Consider the following 14762-nt stretch of genomic DNA (forward strand, 5'->3'; position numbering starts at 1 on the left):
CACACACACACGTGTGTGTGTACGTAAGGGTGGGGAACTCATCTCCTTTTAGCTTTTTACCGGAGTGTTGAGCACTGTGAGAGTCCTGCAGTAACAAAGCTAAAGCCAGGGCTCAGCACCATGGGGATGAGAAGATTGGACACACCAGAATTTCTTGGAGAATATATGTACAGTTGGAATGCATATCTTGCCCAGACATTTTACATTTACAGAGTTGAAAAACTTAAAACTCATCAGGTAGGGATTTTCTTTTAAAGCTAGGTCACGTTCCTGTAATTTTCAGAACTGATTGTATTGGAGTACAGCTTGGAGTTCTTGTCTAGCATGTGGGAGGCACCTGGGTTTAGTCATCAGTACTTGTAAAAGAAAACAAAAGTGTTTATAGTGCCCTAATCTATATCAACTGAGAATAACCAGGGGCATATGAATCAAGAGAATACAGATTGGAAAATGTTTTACAACACTTTTCTATAGTACCTACCATTTCCCCTTTCATCTTCATTTGTTTTATTCCAACTCTTTCTTGCCCCGCCTTTTGCTCACACAGTTATGTTCCCACCCAAGACCTGGGTCTGCCCTCTAGGTTTAGTGGTGTGTGTATGCTAAGAAATAAATACCTTTCCTTCACCTCTTCCTTTCAAGGTGACCTCTGAGGAGGAGATACAAGCAGCTTTGACTATAGCAAAAGAAAAGTTTGGCCGTATAGATGTGGCTGTCAACTGTGCAGGAATTGCAGTGGCCATTAAGACATACCATGAAAAGAAGAACAAGGTCCATACCTTGGAGGACTTCCAGCGAGTTATCAATGTAAGGTCTTGGCAGATCTCCACAGGTGGGAATAAGGAGTGTGGCAATGGGTACTCCCAAAGCTTATAAGGAAACAAAAGGCAGCCTCTGCCCTAGATCCTACATCATGGTTCTACCATCCTCCAGGTGAATCTCGTAGGCACTTTCAATGTAATCCGACTGGTTGCTGGTGAGATGGGCCAGAATGAACCAGACCAGGGAGGCCAACGTGGAGTTATCATTAACACTGCCAGTGTGGCTGCCTTTGAGGGCCAGGTATGTGGACAGGGGGAAGCTGTTAGCTGAATGATTTTTGGGAGATCTTCCACATATGTTCTCCACTCTTTTTCCAGGTTGGACAAGCCGCATACTCTGCTTCCAAGGGGGGCATAGTGGGCATGACATTGCCCATTGCTCGAGATCTGGCTCCTATAGGTATTCGTGTGGTAACAATTGCGCCAGGTAGACATTTCTCTTTCTTATCTGTTTGCCATACTAGGACTGGGTGGGACCTGTAGGCAGATGAGAAAAGGTGCCCACTTCCTAAATGTAGCAGCTTAGCACTAAAGTGAGGAAGAACCAAGTAACTGAAAACAAGAATGAACCTCTGATTCCGGTACTCTTGTCCAGGTTTGTTTGCCACCCCACTGCTCACCACCCTTCCAGAGAAAGTGCGCAACTTCTTGGCCAGCCAAGTACCCTTCCCCAGCCGACTGGGTGATCCCGCTGAATATGCTCATCTGGTACAGACTGTAATCGAGAATCCGTTCTTGAATGGAGAGGTCATCCGGCTGGATGGGGCCATTCGAATGCAGCCTTAAAGGGCCAAGGCAGGAAAAACACCTGCTCCTTTTCAGTTTGAAAGAAAGCTAACAGCCACTTTGTAACTCTGCTCCACTCACCCTCTGTGCCTAATAAACTCTCAAACCTATAGGGTGTGTAGCAGTCTTGTGTGCTGGGGGAACTAAGATGGGGAAGAGAGTAAAGGCTCTGAGGTTGGATACATGGGAGCTTCAGTGTGGAGTGTAAGAGGTGGTATCTCACACCTTTTGTGTACTATTACAACACATGGTTGATTGTAGCAAACAACTTTATTACCTAAAGTAGACAGTGGAGGTTTGGACTTAGTTCCCTCCTACTGGGTAGAGATTAGAAATGAGGGTATGCAGTATTTTTTTTTTGAATCCTGGCCATCTGTGAGAAGGGAGGTGACCATCCTGAATTCAGCGGCTGCTGGTGTTGAACTGTAGGTAATAGTCTGCAGTAGCTTTATTGGTGTAGATGACTGAATTCAGGTAATTTTGCCTGTGAAAATTCAAAGGCCTCAGGTGATGTGTTTTCCCTCTCCCTGGTTCTTGTCATTCCTTCCCACCTACCCCTTGGCTTCCTCCCCATTGCTACACCCTAGAACTCACTGAGCATGCTGTTCCTTAGCTAGCTCCTTGTTGAAGGAGCCCAGTCCTCTTCGAAATTCTGCACACAGTTCCCTCTCCTGTTCTTCCAGCTCCAGTGCCGCTTCAGCCAACCATTTGTTTTGGCTTCCCCACTCAGCTTCCACTAACTTTTCGGATTGGCGCTGTTTCTTTTTTTCTTGTCGTTGGGTTTCTTGGGTTTTCCTGATGGCAGCTCTCTGCTCTGCAGTCATGCCCTTCCAACAATAGGGCAGGACCCGGTGAGGAGCACCGGGTCTTTGGGCAGCTTGAGGATTCTCGGCCAGCAGGTCACTGGTGATTTGTTTCTTGATCTCTGCAAGGTTGGCCTCCTGTTGCTGCTGCTGTTCACGGCGCTGCTGCAGGGCTTGCTTGGCTGCCTAGTAGTAGGGCTCCCCACATGTAAACATTTGGGGGCCCAGCTTTAGGAAACTCACTTGAAGGGGTTGGAAAACTACAGCCCTACTCACCCCAGAGAGAAGCGAGCGACATAGCATGGATTTTTACTGAACCTACAGGCATGATGGAGGCAGAGAGGCAGAATAACCAGGGAATTTCTCTGTACTTAAGAAGGCCTTGGGCTGGCGAGATGGCTCAGTGGGTTAAGAGCACTGACTGCTCTTCTGAAGGTCCAGAGTTCAAATCCCAGAAACCACATGGTGGCTCACAACCACCCGTAGTGAGATCTAACACCCTCTTCTGGTGCGCCTGAAGACAGCTACAGTGTACTTACATATAATAAATAAAAAATCTTTAAAAAGAAAAAAGGCCTTATGCTGAGAGGTCAGAGATGAAAGGTCAATACCTGTTCTTAAAGCACCCTACATCTGGGGGTAGGGAGAGAGGGGACTTATGCTTTAATAGGATCTTAGGTGGAAGGCTTGGGTAGATGAGAATGCTTGTACTTGTTTGAAATGGGATATAAAGAGATATGGCTAAGGTTCTTAGGACTTTGTTCAGGAATTGGAATGGGCTTAGTACACTGGATGGTTCAGGACATACCTGGGCTTTGTTGGCATTGGCCATAGCAGTTCTCAAAGCTGCTCGACAGGATTCCTCCAGCCTAGCCAGTTCAGCAGCCCGCTTGTCCGCGGCTAGGCGCAGTTGGTCACTGAGCAGAGCTAAACAGAGAAATACAGGCAGGGCATTGTACTTACCTATTCTAGTGCACATTCATGCAGCAGTTACTTGTTCAACACACTTTGTATTGGTGTGTTTATATTTGAATGTCAAAGTTATAGTGATAAGGAAGGAGTTACTCTTTGGGGTCAGGGATGAGCAAAATATAGCAACTTGGGTGACAATGAAGCTCCGTCACCTTTATTTACTTTTGACCTTAAGTAAATAATGTCGTTTCATTAAGTCTCAGTCTTAAGGTTATTTGTTGGGTTCTAAGGATACCACAGAATTAGATCTTGTCTCAGAGAACTCCCTGCCTAGTCCACTGTAGTAGTGTATGAATATAATTCCAACTCTTGGGAGATAGAGGCAGGAAGATTAGAACTTCAAGGTTATCCTTGCTTACATATCAAGTTACACACACACACACACACACACACACACACACACACACACCCACCCCTCCTTCTCTGGTAGGAGAGACAGATCCAATAATCAGACTACAACCTGGTAAGGCCAATGGCAGAGATGCATATAAGCATATTAAAGGTTTTGGGTGCTGAGGAAATCACAAAGTGGTAGGGGTTTGTGCTTAGCATATAGGAAGTCCTGGGTTCCATCCCCAGCACCAAAACAACAACAACAACAATAATAAATATAAAAGTCAAAGTACAGACATCAAGAAGAAAATGGCATGCCAGTCATGGACACAGCATAAGCAGAGCTACTAAATTTTTCCCCCTTCAAGCCACACACTGGCTTCTTTGTTCTTAGGACCCGTGAGACACTGGTGACTGGAAGGCAAAAAGAGTAGAAAGACATGGCCCTTGCCCTGGAAGGGACTTCTCTAGTGTAAAAATGTGGCCAGACTGTATAATAATAATAGTTGCTATTCTATGTGATGTAGATTATAATTCCTATTTTAAAGATGAAGAAACTGAGCTATCGAGATGGCATATGCCTGAAACCCCAGTATTCTAGATTGCTGAGTTCCAGTCCAGACTAGGTTGAATATAAATTGCAAGACCCTGACTCATGAAATGAAGAAAAGAAGACAAACTCAATTATAGAGAGGAACATTATTTGCCCAAAGCAGAAAGTAAGTAGAACTGTAAAATGCTTCTGTCAGGGAAGTGCCAAGAAAGAAGTCAGGGAAGTTAGGGCTTGTACAGACTGACCTTTCTGCCTCAGCTGTAAGTACCTTCTCACACAGTGCTGTACCCAGGCTGGAGGAACCCTGCTGTGCTGCTTACCTGCTCGAGCTTCCTCATCTCTGGCTGCCTGTTGCTCCTGTACCTGTCTGTCCAGGTTGTATCTCAACTGTTCCTGCTGCATTCTCAGTTGTGAGGCCCTCTCCCGGTCCTCTCCAAGGAAGTACTGCATGCTGGCTGGGCCATAGTATGCATCATTCTCAAAATAAGGGACCTGAAATTCTTGGAATTGGTCTGGATCCCAGAAGTTGTATTCGTGTCCATTCTTCAATTGCTGCTGCCTTTGCTCCCGAAAATCCTGTACTCTCTTGGACAGCCGGCATGCTCGTTCTGCCTCTTCTTTCTCTAGCATCTGTGCTACGAGATCATAGTGTGCATTCTTGGTACCTAAGAGTGATTGACAGGGACATGAAGATACCTAGAACAGAGCCCAGTCAACCTCTGCTCCCAAGCCTCTTCCCAAGGTCATCTGGTATGTCTTATCACCCTTCAGAGCCTCAGGCTCTATTCTGAGGCAGAATTGCCCAACTTCAGGCCACTCTTTCTAGTTTATACCTTTGTTTTGCCCCAGCCTTGAGTATTTACCATAAGCCATATTTTTGTTTCGCTCCACTGCCTCCCGAAGCTTTCGTTCTTCCAGCTGGTGGTTGAGGGCTTCCGCATCCACCTGCATCTCAAAGGAGAAAGAAAGTAGGGTCTGAGCTTGTACACTGAATGCCCGAAACGATGCTGTTTAGGATTACCCTCTTCAAAGCCATCCTGTAACTCTTCAGGACCTACTGGATAAAGTTCTAACCCCTGAACGAAACCCATAAACACCTCTGTGGCCTAGCCGCTGCTTCTCTGCCTTTATCTCTTTGTTCCCCTTTCCCTGCCTCCTCTCACAGTGGTGTAAGGAACTGTACTTCTAGTTCTCTGCACATCTTAAGCTGTTTCAAACCCACAGCCTTTGTTCTAACTGGTTCTTCCCTTTGGAACAGTCTTTCCTTCTTCCCTTTACAATACTTCAGTTTACCCTTCAAGACTTGCTCAGGAAGCTTCTACCCTTATAACCTAGGATCCCCTGGCCATATTGTATTGACGTTAGCCTCTCTATTATCTCCTCCACTAGGCTATGAGCTGTTTGGGGGGAGAAGCTAGGCCTTAGCTATCACTGTATTCCCTACTGTCCAACATAGTGCTTGGTCCAGGGTAGGTCCTGAGAAAATTCTTGCAACCAGAATCTCAGACTACTCAGACTTGTTTGCTCATGGTCAGGTAATAAGCTCTGATTTTTTTCAAAGATAATATCTCAGTGCTTTATTTGGTCTCATTTTACAGAGGAGGAAAAGATAGGTTATGTACCATAAGCCATACATATATAATAGCAGACCTGACTTTGAACACAAGTATGGTGTCTTTCCTAGATCCTTTCTCTACCTACCCACTCAGCAACTATTTGTTTCTTTTTTTTTCTTTTTTTCGTTTTTTTTTTGTTTTGTTTTGTTTTGTTTTTTTTTTTTTGAGACAGGGTTTTTCTGTGTAGCCCCAGCTGTCCTGGAACTCACTCTGTAGACCAGGCTGGCCTCGAACTCAGAAATTCGTCTGCCTCTGCCTTCCAAGTGCTGGGATTATAGGCGTGCGCCACCACTGCTTGGCTAATTATTTGTTTCTTAAAGCTACTGGTATTTTCCTTTTCATTATAATTCACTGAAAATATTTGAAAATAGTATGAAAGGACATACAGTTTAATGAAAAATAAATATCCCATTAGTCCCTATCCCTCAGCTTGGTTCACAGTTGTGAAGGTTAATATTAACAACATGGTCTGGTAAGATGGTTTCATGGGTAAACTTCAGACCTGACAACCCAAGTTGGATACCAGATACATGGTGGAAGGAAGTTATCTTTTGACCTCTATAGTCATATATGCATGCACTGTGGTCCCATATGTCCCTCCCAAATAAATAAAAAGATATATAAAATATTGTCAGCTTGACAGCATCTAGAATCATTTAGGAGATTCTGGACATTTTTAAGTGGGAAAACCTGTCCTAAGTGTGAGTAGTACCATACCATGGACTAGTATCCTGGACTGAATAAAAAGGAGAAAGTGAGCTGAACTCTGCTTGCTAACTGTGGGTGCAAATTGACCAGCCACCTCCAGCTCTTTTCCTCCAATAATGGACTATATGCTTAAACTGAGCCAAAATAAACCCTCCCTTCCTTGTGTTTGTCAGGTATTTTACCACAATAATAAGAAAAGCAACTAGCAATGTCATATCTAGCCTTGCAGAAATACCCTAGGTTTATGTAGTATCAAATTTTCTTTACACCCTCTTATGGCTCCACATTGTTTCTCAAGAACCAGCTATAGTCCAAGAACTGAGCAGAGGAGAGCCAGCTGTCACCCCATCATCTCTGTCTTCACAATCCTTCCTCTTTTCCTAAGCCCTGCCTAGGCATATGAGGTTGGTCCTCCAGCTCCCGCCTTTCCAGTCCTAGGGCATGCTTGAGTCCAGAAGGGTTATAATGCACTGCTACATTCCTTTTTAGGCATAAGGGGCAAGTAATCCCAGTCCCATTACCCACTCACCCCCATGACTCGGTTCCGCACATTGAAGAATCGGGATTGTCGTTCCCTTTCACGATTTCTTCTAGCCTCAATGGCTGCTAGCTCCTTGGGATCTGGTACAAGGTCTAACTTATACATCTGGAGCAACGAGAGGTGGAATGGCTCTTTAATGCTGATATTGTCCTTGACTATACCAAACCTTCATTTCTTTCTCCTTTATAACATCTCACTAGCTATGATCCTGGTTTTACTTTTTGATTTTATAATGATTTTACTTTATGACGTTTCATTATCTGTGTCCTCAATCTCTGCTGTCATCACACTAAGCCAAGCTTCAGTCTAATGTCAGACAATATTCCCAGAATCCCTGATGGCCTTTGTTAATCCATGTTAAAATTCTCTCTGCCCTGGCTACCATGGGGATCTTTCTGAAAGCAGGTCTAACCATTCCACTCCTTAAGTTAAAGCATTTGTTAAGCAGGCCCAGGTGCAGAGAATAACAGACTGCAGAATTCTCACCCCTAAATGGGACCTCTATATCACATTCCCTCTCTGAGTCTCAGTAATCATTACAGAAGGGGTGGAAAGACTTAAGTCAGGGGTGGTGGATGAATACAGAAAGACAGGGTCCTCTGTACATAGCAGGGGAAGCTGCATGTATGAATTCACAGAGATTTTGTTAGTATGCATAAACCTTGTGTAAGCTCAAGCCAGACCATATCCCAGCATGCAAAGAGGAAGGGGACATGAACCCCCACCCCTAGTGAAAGAGCTGTTGGCAATGGACAGCTGCTGGGAAATGAGAGCCCACTTTCTTTTGTTATTTTTTTGTTTAAGACAGGGTTTCTATGTGTAGCCCTGCTGTCCTGGAACTTGTTCTGTAGACCAGGCAGGCTGGCAATGAATTCAGAGATTGCCTGCTTCCGCCTCCTTTGCCTGGATTAAAGGTGTGCAAGCCCACTCTTGAGTTGACCATGTTCCAGTAGAAGGTCACAAATCAAACAATATGTTGTCAGCACAAATTAGACTTGATGGATGAAAAAAGTAAAGAGCACAGAAAGTTGGGTGGGCAGAGAAAGGGGGCTGGGTCTGAGAAGGGTTGGAAACAGGGTGACTATGATCCAAATACATTGTACAAAATTCCCAAAGAACTAATAAAATAAAAAAAAATCTTCATAAGCAGTAAATGTCTTCCAAGTGTTTAAAAGACTAGAAAACTTTAATAAATGTTATTCATGGATTCTTATATATACAGTAGATAAATATTACAGAGAGAACAATAGATTTTGCATTGTGGGGAGTAGTTCGAAAAGAGACAAGACACTTCAGTGGGACCAATAATACCTATATGTTGAGTTTTTTTTTTTTCTAACAGGATTTCACGGTGTCACCCAGGGTTGTTTGAAGTTGTAATACTTTACCAGTCTTTAAGTACTAAGATTACAACTACACCTATTTTAACTTGGGGAGTTGGTTTGTTGATCTCTATTTTGTCAAGCTTCCAAACTTAGATATGGGCTATATATTTTTCCTTGTTTATATCAACTATTTCAGTTACAAAATGGTTACTGGAGGTTATAGCTATAGAAAGAAGTAGAGAATGTGAAGAGAGGCTAGTGTGCCTGGAGTACTATAACCAAGGGACATGAGACAAATGGAAAAGATGTGTAAGGACTTAAAAGTCTATAGTAATGGGCCTGAAGTGTGGTAAAGTGCTTGCTAGCATACATGAAGCCCTCAGTGTAATCCATAGTACCATGTAAACCTGGCCTGAGTAGTGCATGCCTATAATCTCAGTACCTGGGAGAGGTGGAGACAGGAAGGTCAGACGTTCAAGGTCCTCTTTAACTACAGAGTAAGAACCAGTATCAAGAAAATTGTATCAATGGCTGGTAAAATGGCTCAGTAGGTAAAGGTACTTGCTAGCAAGCCTGATGATCTGAGCTTGATCCCAGGTTCCACATGGTAGAAAGAGAACCAACTCCTACAAGTTGTCCTCTGACCTCCACATGTACATACCCATGTTCCTCTCTCTACCCCAACCCCCTGCTAAATAAAATGTAATAAGTTTGTTTTCAAACTGTCTCCAAAAAAGACTCTGGTATGAGTTTGAATTCAATGTAATGAGAGGTTAGTGGAAGATTTCAAGGAGGTAAGACAAGAGAAATATAAGATTTATGTTTGTAACCTGTCCCCCGCCTCACATGTCAAAAGTGGGCTTCCCAAAATGTGAATGAATATGGGATGATTATCTTACTAGATAATAAGTAATGAAACAAAGGGGAAATGGTATTTCAGGAAAGAAAGCTGCTTGTTTGTGTGATGAGTGGGCAATAGGAAATAATGCAGAGGAAGCTAGGAGGCCAATTCGGAGACCACTTAAGTTAACCAAAAAGATGAGGATAGTGGCTTTGAGTAGGGCTCTTTTAAAGCAGATGGAGGGCTGGAGAAATGGCTCTTCATTAAAGCTTAGACTCACACCTTAAAAAAAAAAAAACAAGGTAAAGGCTGGGTTAAAGAATGTTTCCAGGGCAGGGGGTGATAGCTCAGAGGGTAAAGTGCTTGTTATGCAAGCCTGAGGACCTGAGTTCAGATCCATACTCCACTGAGACCTATTTTGGTCTTCAGCTTTCCAGAACTATATGAAAATACATTTTTATTGTTTTATTAAGTTTGGGATGATTTATTATAATATGAAACTAATATAGTTTCTCAGCCAGTATTTATTGCAAGATGGACTTAGCTTATCTATAGCCACCAGGCTTCTTTAAACTATTGAGTAGTCAAGTGAAATACAATGGGGTGAAATAAAATACAATATTCAAATCACTAAGGGGCCAGGGAGATGGCTCAGTAGGGAAAGGTGCTTGCCACCAGGCCTGGTGAGTTCCATCCCTTGGATGCACATGATGGAAGGAGAGAACCTTTGCTCCACATGGTGAAAGAGAACTTACCCTTGTAAGTTGTTCTCTGACTTCTACACATACACACTAAAAAAACCATAAAACAGTAGAGGTTACTTCTGTGTGTACAAGCATGTGCACCCATACCACAGTATACTTGTGGAGGTCTTAGGACAACTTGTAGGAGTTGGCTTTCTCCTTCCACTATGTGGAATCCAGAGATCAAACTCACATCAGGCCTGGATGTAAATGCCTTTACCTGATAAGCCATCTTATCAGTCCATAATTACTGACTTCAATAGAATTTTTCTTTATTGTTTATGAGGTCTCACACCTTTTCATGTGATCAACAGTTTTGTTTTTTGCTTTGTGTAGTGCCCACTCATCTTGATCATTTTAGGGATGTTTTGTTTTCAAAATGTTTACTTTTCAAAGATATGTTAAATTATACATATTTGTTGAGTACTTTGTTTCAATACATATATATTTTATGTAGCATTCAAATTAGGGTAAATCTATCTCCTTAAACATTTTTATTTCTTTTTTTCCCAAGACAGGGTTTCTGTCTGTAGTAATAGAACTCTATAGACTAAGCTGGCCTTGAATTTAAGAGATTTGTCTGCCTCTGCCTCCAGTGCTGGGATTAAATATGTGCTCTACCATGGTCCAGTGAGTGTTCCTATCCACTGAGCCCTCCTCTAGACCTCATTTCACATCCTAATGGTGAATTTTGGTAAATTTAAATTTAGTCATATTTGCCCATTTTTTTCATTGAAAGAAGCATTTCTAGTCATTGAAGAAATTTCATGTAAGGTATGATGGCTCAAACCCATAATCCCAGCACTTGGGAGGCAGAGGCAGGCGGATTTCTGAGTTCGAGGCCAGCCTGGTCTACAGAGTGAGTTCCAGGACAGCAGGGCTACACAGAGAAACCCTGTCTCAAAAAACAAACAAACAAACAAACAAAAAATCTCAATGCCAAGTAAGGGAAGTTCCCAGAGGCACCTAAATATAGGCTACTGCTATGTTCTCTTGGTTGTTCACCATAACTAGATGCTAAGAGCCTAGTGCTAAAGACATCACACACTTAGCTGCCGAGAATAGAGAAACCTGGAACTGACAAGGCAATTTCCTGACTAGCTTTCAGAGTTCCAGAAGGTGCTAGCCAAGCCACTAGGGTAGAAAAGACATCTTACCCAGCAGTGGACCCTGCATGCTATAATACCAACCTTATATGCTATATACCAACCTATAAGATGTGCCCACCGGTGTAATAATGGTTATTTTTGTCAAACTGCCTTCTAAATATCTGTATTTATATTCATAGTTTAGTGTTGCTCTCAACTGTGGTCCAAGGAGCTTCTTTTTGCTCTAGGCAAGTTTATGCAGAAACTCATTAACACTCACACTATTGAGAATAAATGACTATTGAGCGCTTAGCCCTAAATGAGATGTGTATCACCACTACTCCAAAGTTCAGGGCCTGTTATGTTAGAAGGAATGGATAGAATGGAAAGAGCTGGAGGATGGAGAGGAGTATCGTGAAATGCTGCCTTTTAGACATGACAGAGCCATGTACTCATGAATTCACAGCAGCTGTGGTCACCTGCAAGAGTCCTGTACAAGACCTGGAAAAGAGCAAGCCAGTGAACCTTCCAGCATGGATGGGTGAGGAGCTCATGAGGCTCCATTCCAGTTGAAGAGCTATTAGAAGTTGATACCTGCTGAGGAAGAGTCAATTTTCTTGCAGGTGCATACTGTGTACGTGTGGGTAGTACCAACTGGGCTCTGAATCACAAAAAAGTGTGGGATATGATGGGGCTTTAGAGGACAGAGATGTTGATATGAGGGTGGATATGATCCATATTCATTGGTACATATATGAAAGTATAAAAGAAAAATAAAAAACTGGCCAGGTGTGGTAGCACATACTTTTAATCCCATCACTTGGGAGGCAGAGGCAGGTGAATCTGAGTTCGAGGCCAATCTGGTCTACAGAGTGAGTTCCAGGACAGTTAGGACAATGCAGAGACCCTGCTCCCTCCAAAAATGAATAAAAATATTAAAACCCAACCAACCAAACTACAACAAACAGTAAAACAAACAACCACTCCATATTCTAAATTTATAAATATTTTCTCCTATATGTTCTATAACTCCTCAAGTTTTACCTTTATAATTTGTTTTGAATCCATTTGAAATTGGATTTTGTACATATTTGGAGATAGGGCTTCAGTTTAATTTTCTTCCAAGCTCCATCTAATTTTTGCAAATTAAATAGTAATGTTTAAAAATGTATAGGAGATTGCTGGCCTTTGGTGATTTTATTCCCTCACGTTGACTGTTGACTGTTTTCCCAAAAGAGCTCCATTCTGGCTTCCATATCAGATTCTATCAACTGAGCTTTCTCACTTTCCTAGACTCTTTAGTAGTCTTCCCAGCTTTTAGACATTATTTAAAAATAGTTACAGGAATAGGACTAGAGAGATGGCATGGTGGTTAAGAATACTTCCAGTTCTTTTAGAGTTCTCTCAGTACTCATGTTAGGTGGCTCACAACTACCTGTAACTCCAGCTCCAAGGGATCTGATACCTTGTATCTGTGGCTTGTGCACACATTTGATCACGCTTGCACTGGCACACAGTTACAAAGCCAGGCAGTGGTGGCGCACACTTTTGATTCCAGCACTCAGGAGGCAGAGGCAGGTGGATCTCTTGAGTTCAAGACCAGCCTGGTCTACAGAGTTCCAGGACAGTCAGAGATAGACAGAGAAACTCTTGAGAAGAAAAAAAAAGATAGTTACAGGAATAGATGTGGAAACCACGAGACTCTGTCTAACTCTGAAAATGGCACTAACCCTGGCCTATAAAGACAATCTGATGTCACAATGGGAGGATGATTCAGTAGACACCCTGGGCTGCTAAGATCATGACTTTTTACCAAGGGGAGGGAATGAAGGAATGAAGAAAGGGACTGGAAAAGAACTGGAGAAGGGCAGGGTATAAAGGAGAGAGAAAGAGAGAAAGGAAGGGAGGGGAAGGAGGGAGAGGGAGGAAAGGGGGAGGAGGAAGGGAGGGAGGGAAGGAAGAAAACACTGGGAATGGGGGAAACTGATGTAACAGGGAGGGAAAAGGACAGAGCTGGAGCACTGGCTTAAGGACTCAGACTCCTGGTGTTCACACAAGATACCTTTCTCAGTACAGAATTCCAATTTTGAAGCTCTTAAGTGGATTGGGCCCAAGTTGGCTCTTGGATTTACAACGGCAGTCTTTGAATTCTGCTTGGAGAAATAAAGAAGTAGACGATAGGGGCAGAATTTCAGAACACAGACTCTCCCAACTTGTCTCTCTCTTGTCTAGGGGTCCCCTCATCGTCCTTCACACTCCAGTCTCACCTCACCTAAACCCTCCCTTTGATCCCTCTTCTAGTCCAAACCGCCCACCCTTCCGAGGGCGTCTTCCCAATCCTGACTGAATCGCTGAAGAGCTTCTCCCCACTCCTCCCTGATGACTAGACTACAAACCACAGCCGAGCGTCTGCCTCCCACTCGCTCTGGCAAAACCTTGTAGTGACTTCTGACTTTCTCAGCAAGCACGGGCTCAGGCCCCGCCAGCCTGCTCTGGTTTTCCCCACAGTGATCAGAGTCCTCCTAGGCACTAACGCTTCCCCAGTGTAGTTGGCAGCCGCTTCAACAATTGCGGAGTAACTACAAAGAGGGGCGGGGTCTGAGCACCCGGCACGTGCTCCAGCCCGGCAACAAATCAACAAAAGCTCTATTTCAAGCGGAAGTGACCGCTTCAGGTCCCGGAAACAGGAAGTCATGATTGGCTTGGATTTATTATCGCGAGGCTTACTGTACACCCGGCTTGCACTGCGCTATTTCCCGCGCGGGCTAACCTCGGTTCCCAGGAGTAAGGCGCGGCCTCTCCTACGCTAGCGCCGCTGTCATGGGTTTCCTGAAACTGATTGAGATTGAGAACTTTAAATCGTACAAGGGTCGACAGATTATCGGACCATTTCAGAGGTTCACCGCCATCATTGGACCCAATGGCTCTGGTGAGATTAAAACCGGCTGTGGCCCTGCGTGCGTCCCGGTCCGGTCCCCCCTGTCTGTCTCCAGAGTAGTACAACCTACCCTCCCATGCAACCTGAGACATTGTGAACCCTAAAATGTTCCTTGATCCTTTCAGTTGGCTTGGACTCGAACTTGCTTTCCCTTTTGGCATACACTTAACTCGAGCCTCTTCCCAAATGTCAGTTGGCAGAGTTATGTGCAGGCCCCTGTCTGGCCTGAATGGTTAGGACTGAACTGTGCGTTGCTCCGCCCATTACCCCTCCCGCCAAAAGAGGCGTTCCTGGAACTTGTTGCCAGTTGTTTGGCCCGCGGCTTCTTTCCGGTCTGTATTGTTCTCATCTTCCTAATCTTGTTTGACACCTCAGGGAAAATTTGGGAACCGTCACTCTGCTTTGGCGTCTGGTCCCAAGCAGCGTACTTTGTGCTTTACTCAGCCCTCCCTGCAGTGGAACACTCCGATTCCTTTTTTTTTTCCCCCCTCCTCTCTTCGGCTGTGGCACTTTTGAATTTTTGACCCAGCTTTCCACTCAGCAGCTTGGGATTGCGAAGCTCTCTTCCCCCCGCATTCCCCCTACACACCTAAGAGATTGTTGCTTTGATTTGCCCTTTTCCTACCAGGAAACAGTAAATAAACCTTAACTTGTTTGCTTACGAAATTGGTGGAATGTTTTAGCTCTTATTAGT

The 14762-nt window shown here is 43.8% G+C and overlaps 3 protein-coding genes across 8 annotated transcripts in view; 2 read left to right on the forward strand and 1 right to left on the reverse strand.

Moving 5' to 3' along the window:
- The window catches only part of Hsd17b10 (hydroxysteroid 17-beta dehydrogenase 10), a 2545-nt gene extending 828 nt beyond the window's left edge, over window positions 1-1717 (forward strand). Inside the window, exons 3-6 of the mRNA XM_031369444.1 lie at window positions 643-807; window positions 934-1062; window positions 1140-1248; window positions 1417-1717. Of these exons, the coding sequence (XP_031225304.1) occupies window positions 643-807; window positions 934-1062; window positions 1140-1248; window positions 1417-1607 (594 nt within the window). The 3' untranslated portion in view covers window positions 1608-1717. The remainder of the gene's footprint in view (window positions 1-642; window positions 808-933; window positions 1063-1139; window positions 1249-1416) is intronic.
- A 141-nt stretch (window positions 1718-1858) lies between these two features.
- The window catches only part of Ribc1 (RIB43A domain with coiled-coils 1), a 14043-nt gene continuing 1139 nt past the window's right edge, over window positions 1859-14762 (reverse strand). The window contains exons 1-8 of one of the 6 annotated variants that reach the window (XM_031369403.1): window positions 13566-13772; window positions 13193-13280; window positions 7122-7238; window positions 5132-5213; window positions 4589-4933; window positions 3219-3337; window positions 2202-2596; window positions 1859-2091 (exon numbers count right to left, since the gene is read on the reverse strand). In XM_031369403.1, the coding sequence (XP_031225263.1) occupies window positions 2010-2091; window positions 2202-2596; window positions 3219-3337; window positions 4589-4933; window positions 5132-5213; window positions 7122-7238 (1140 nt within the window). In that variant the 5' untranslated portion in view covers window positions 13193-13280; window positions 13566-13772 and the 3' untranslated portion in view covers window positions 1859-2009. Of the gene's footprint in view, window positions 2092-2201; window positions 2597-3218; window positions 3338-4588; window positions 4934-5131; window positions 5214-7121; window positions 7239-12174; window positions 12962-13192; window positions 13284-13526; window positions 13773-14762 lie in introns of those variants that run through there. The other 5 variants (XM_031369421.1, XM_031369393.1, XM_031369412.1 and 2 more) reach the window with 5 other exon arrangements.
- Window positions 13851-14762, forward strand: part of Smc1a (structural maintenance of chromosomes 1A) — a 46667-nt gene continuing 45755 nt past the window's right edge. Inside the window, exon 1 of the mRNA XM_031369370.1 lies at window positions 13851-14059. Coding sequence (XP_031225230.1) covers window positions 13951-14059 — 109 coding nt within the window. The 5' untranslated portion in view covers window positions 13851-13950. The remainder of the gene's footprint in view (window positions 14060-14762) is intronic.

The sequence above is a fragment of the Mastomys coucha genome, chromosome X (assembly GCF_008632895.1).
Source record: "Mastomys coucha isolate ucsf_1 chromosome X, UCSF_Mcou_1, whole genome shotgun sequence".
Taxonomy (NCBI): Eukaryota; Metazoa; Chordata; class Mammalia; order Rodentia; family Muridae; genus Mastomys; species Mastomys coucha.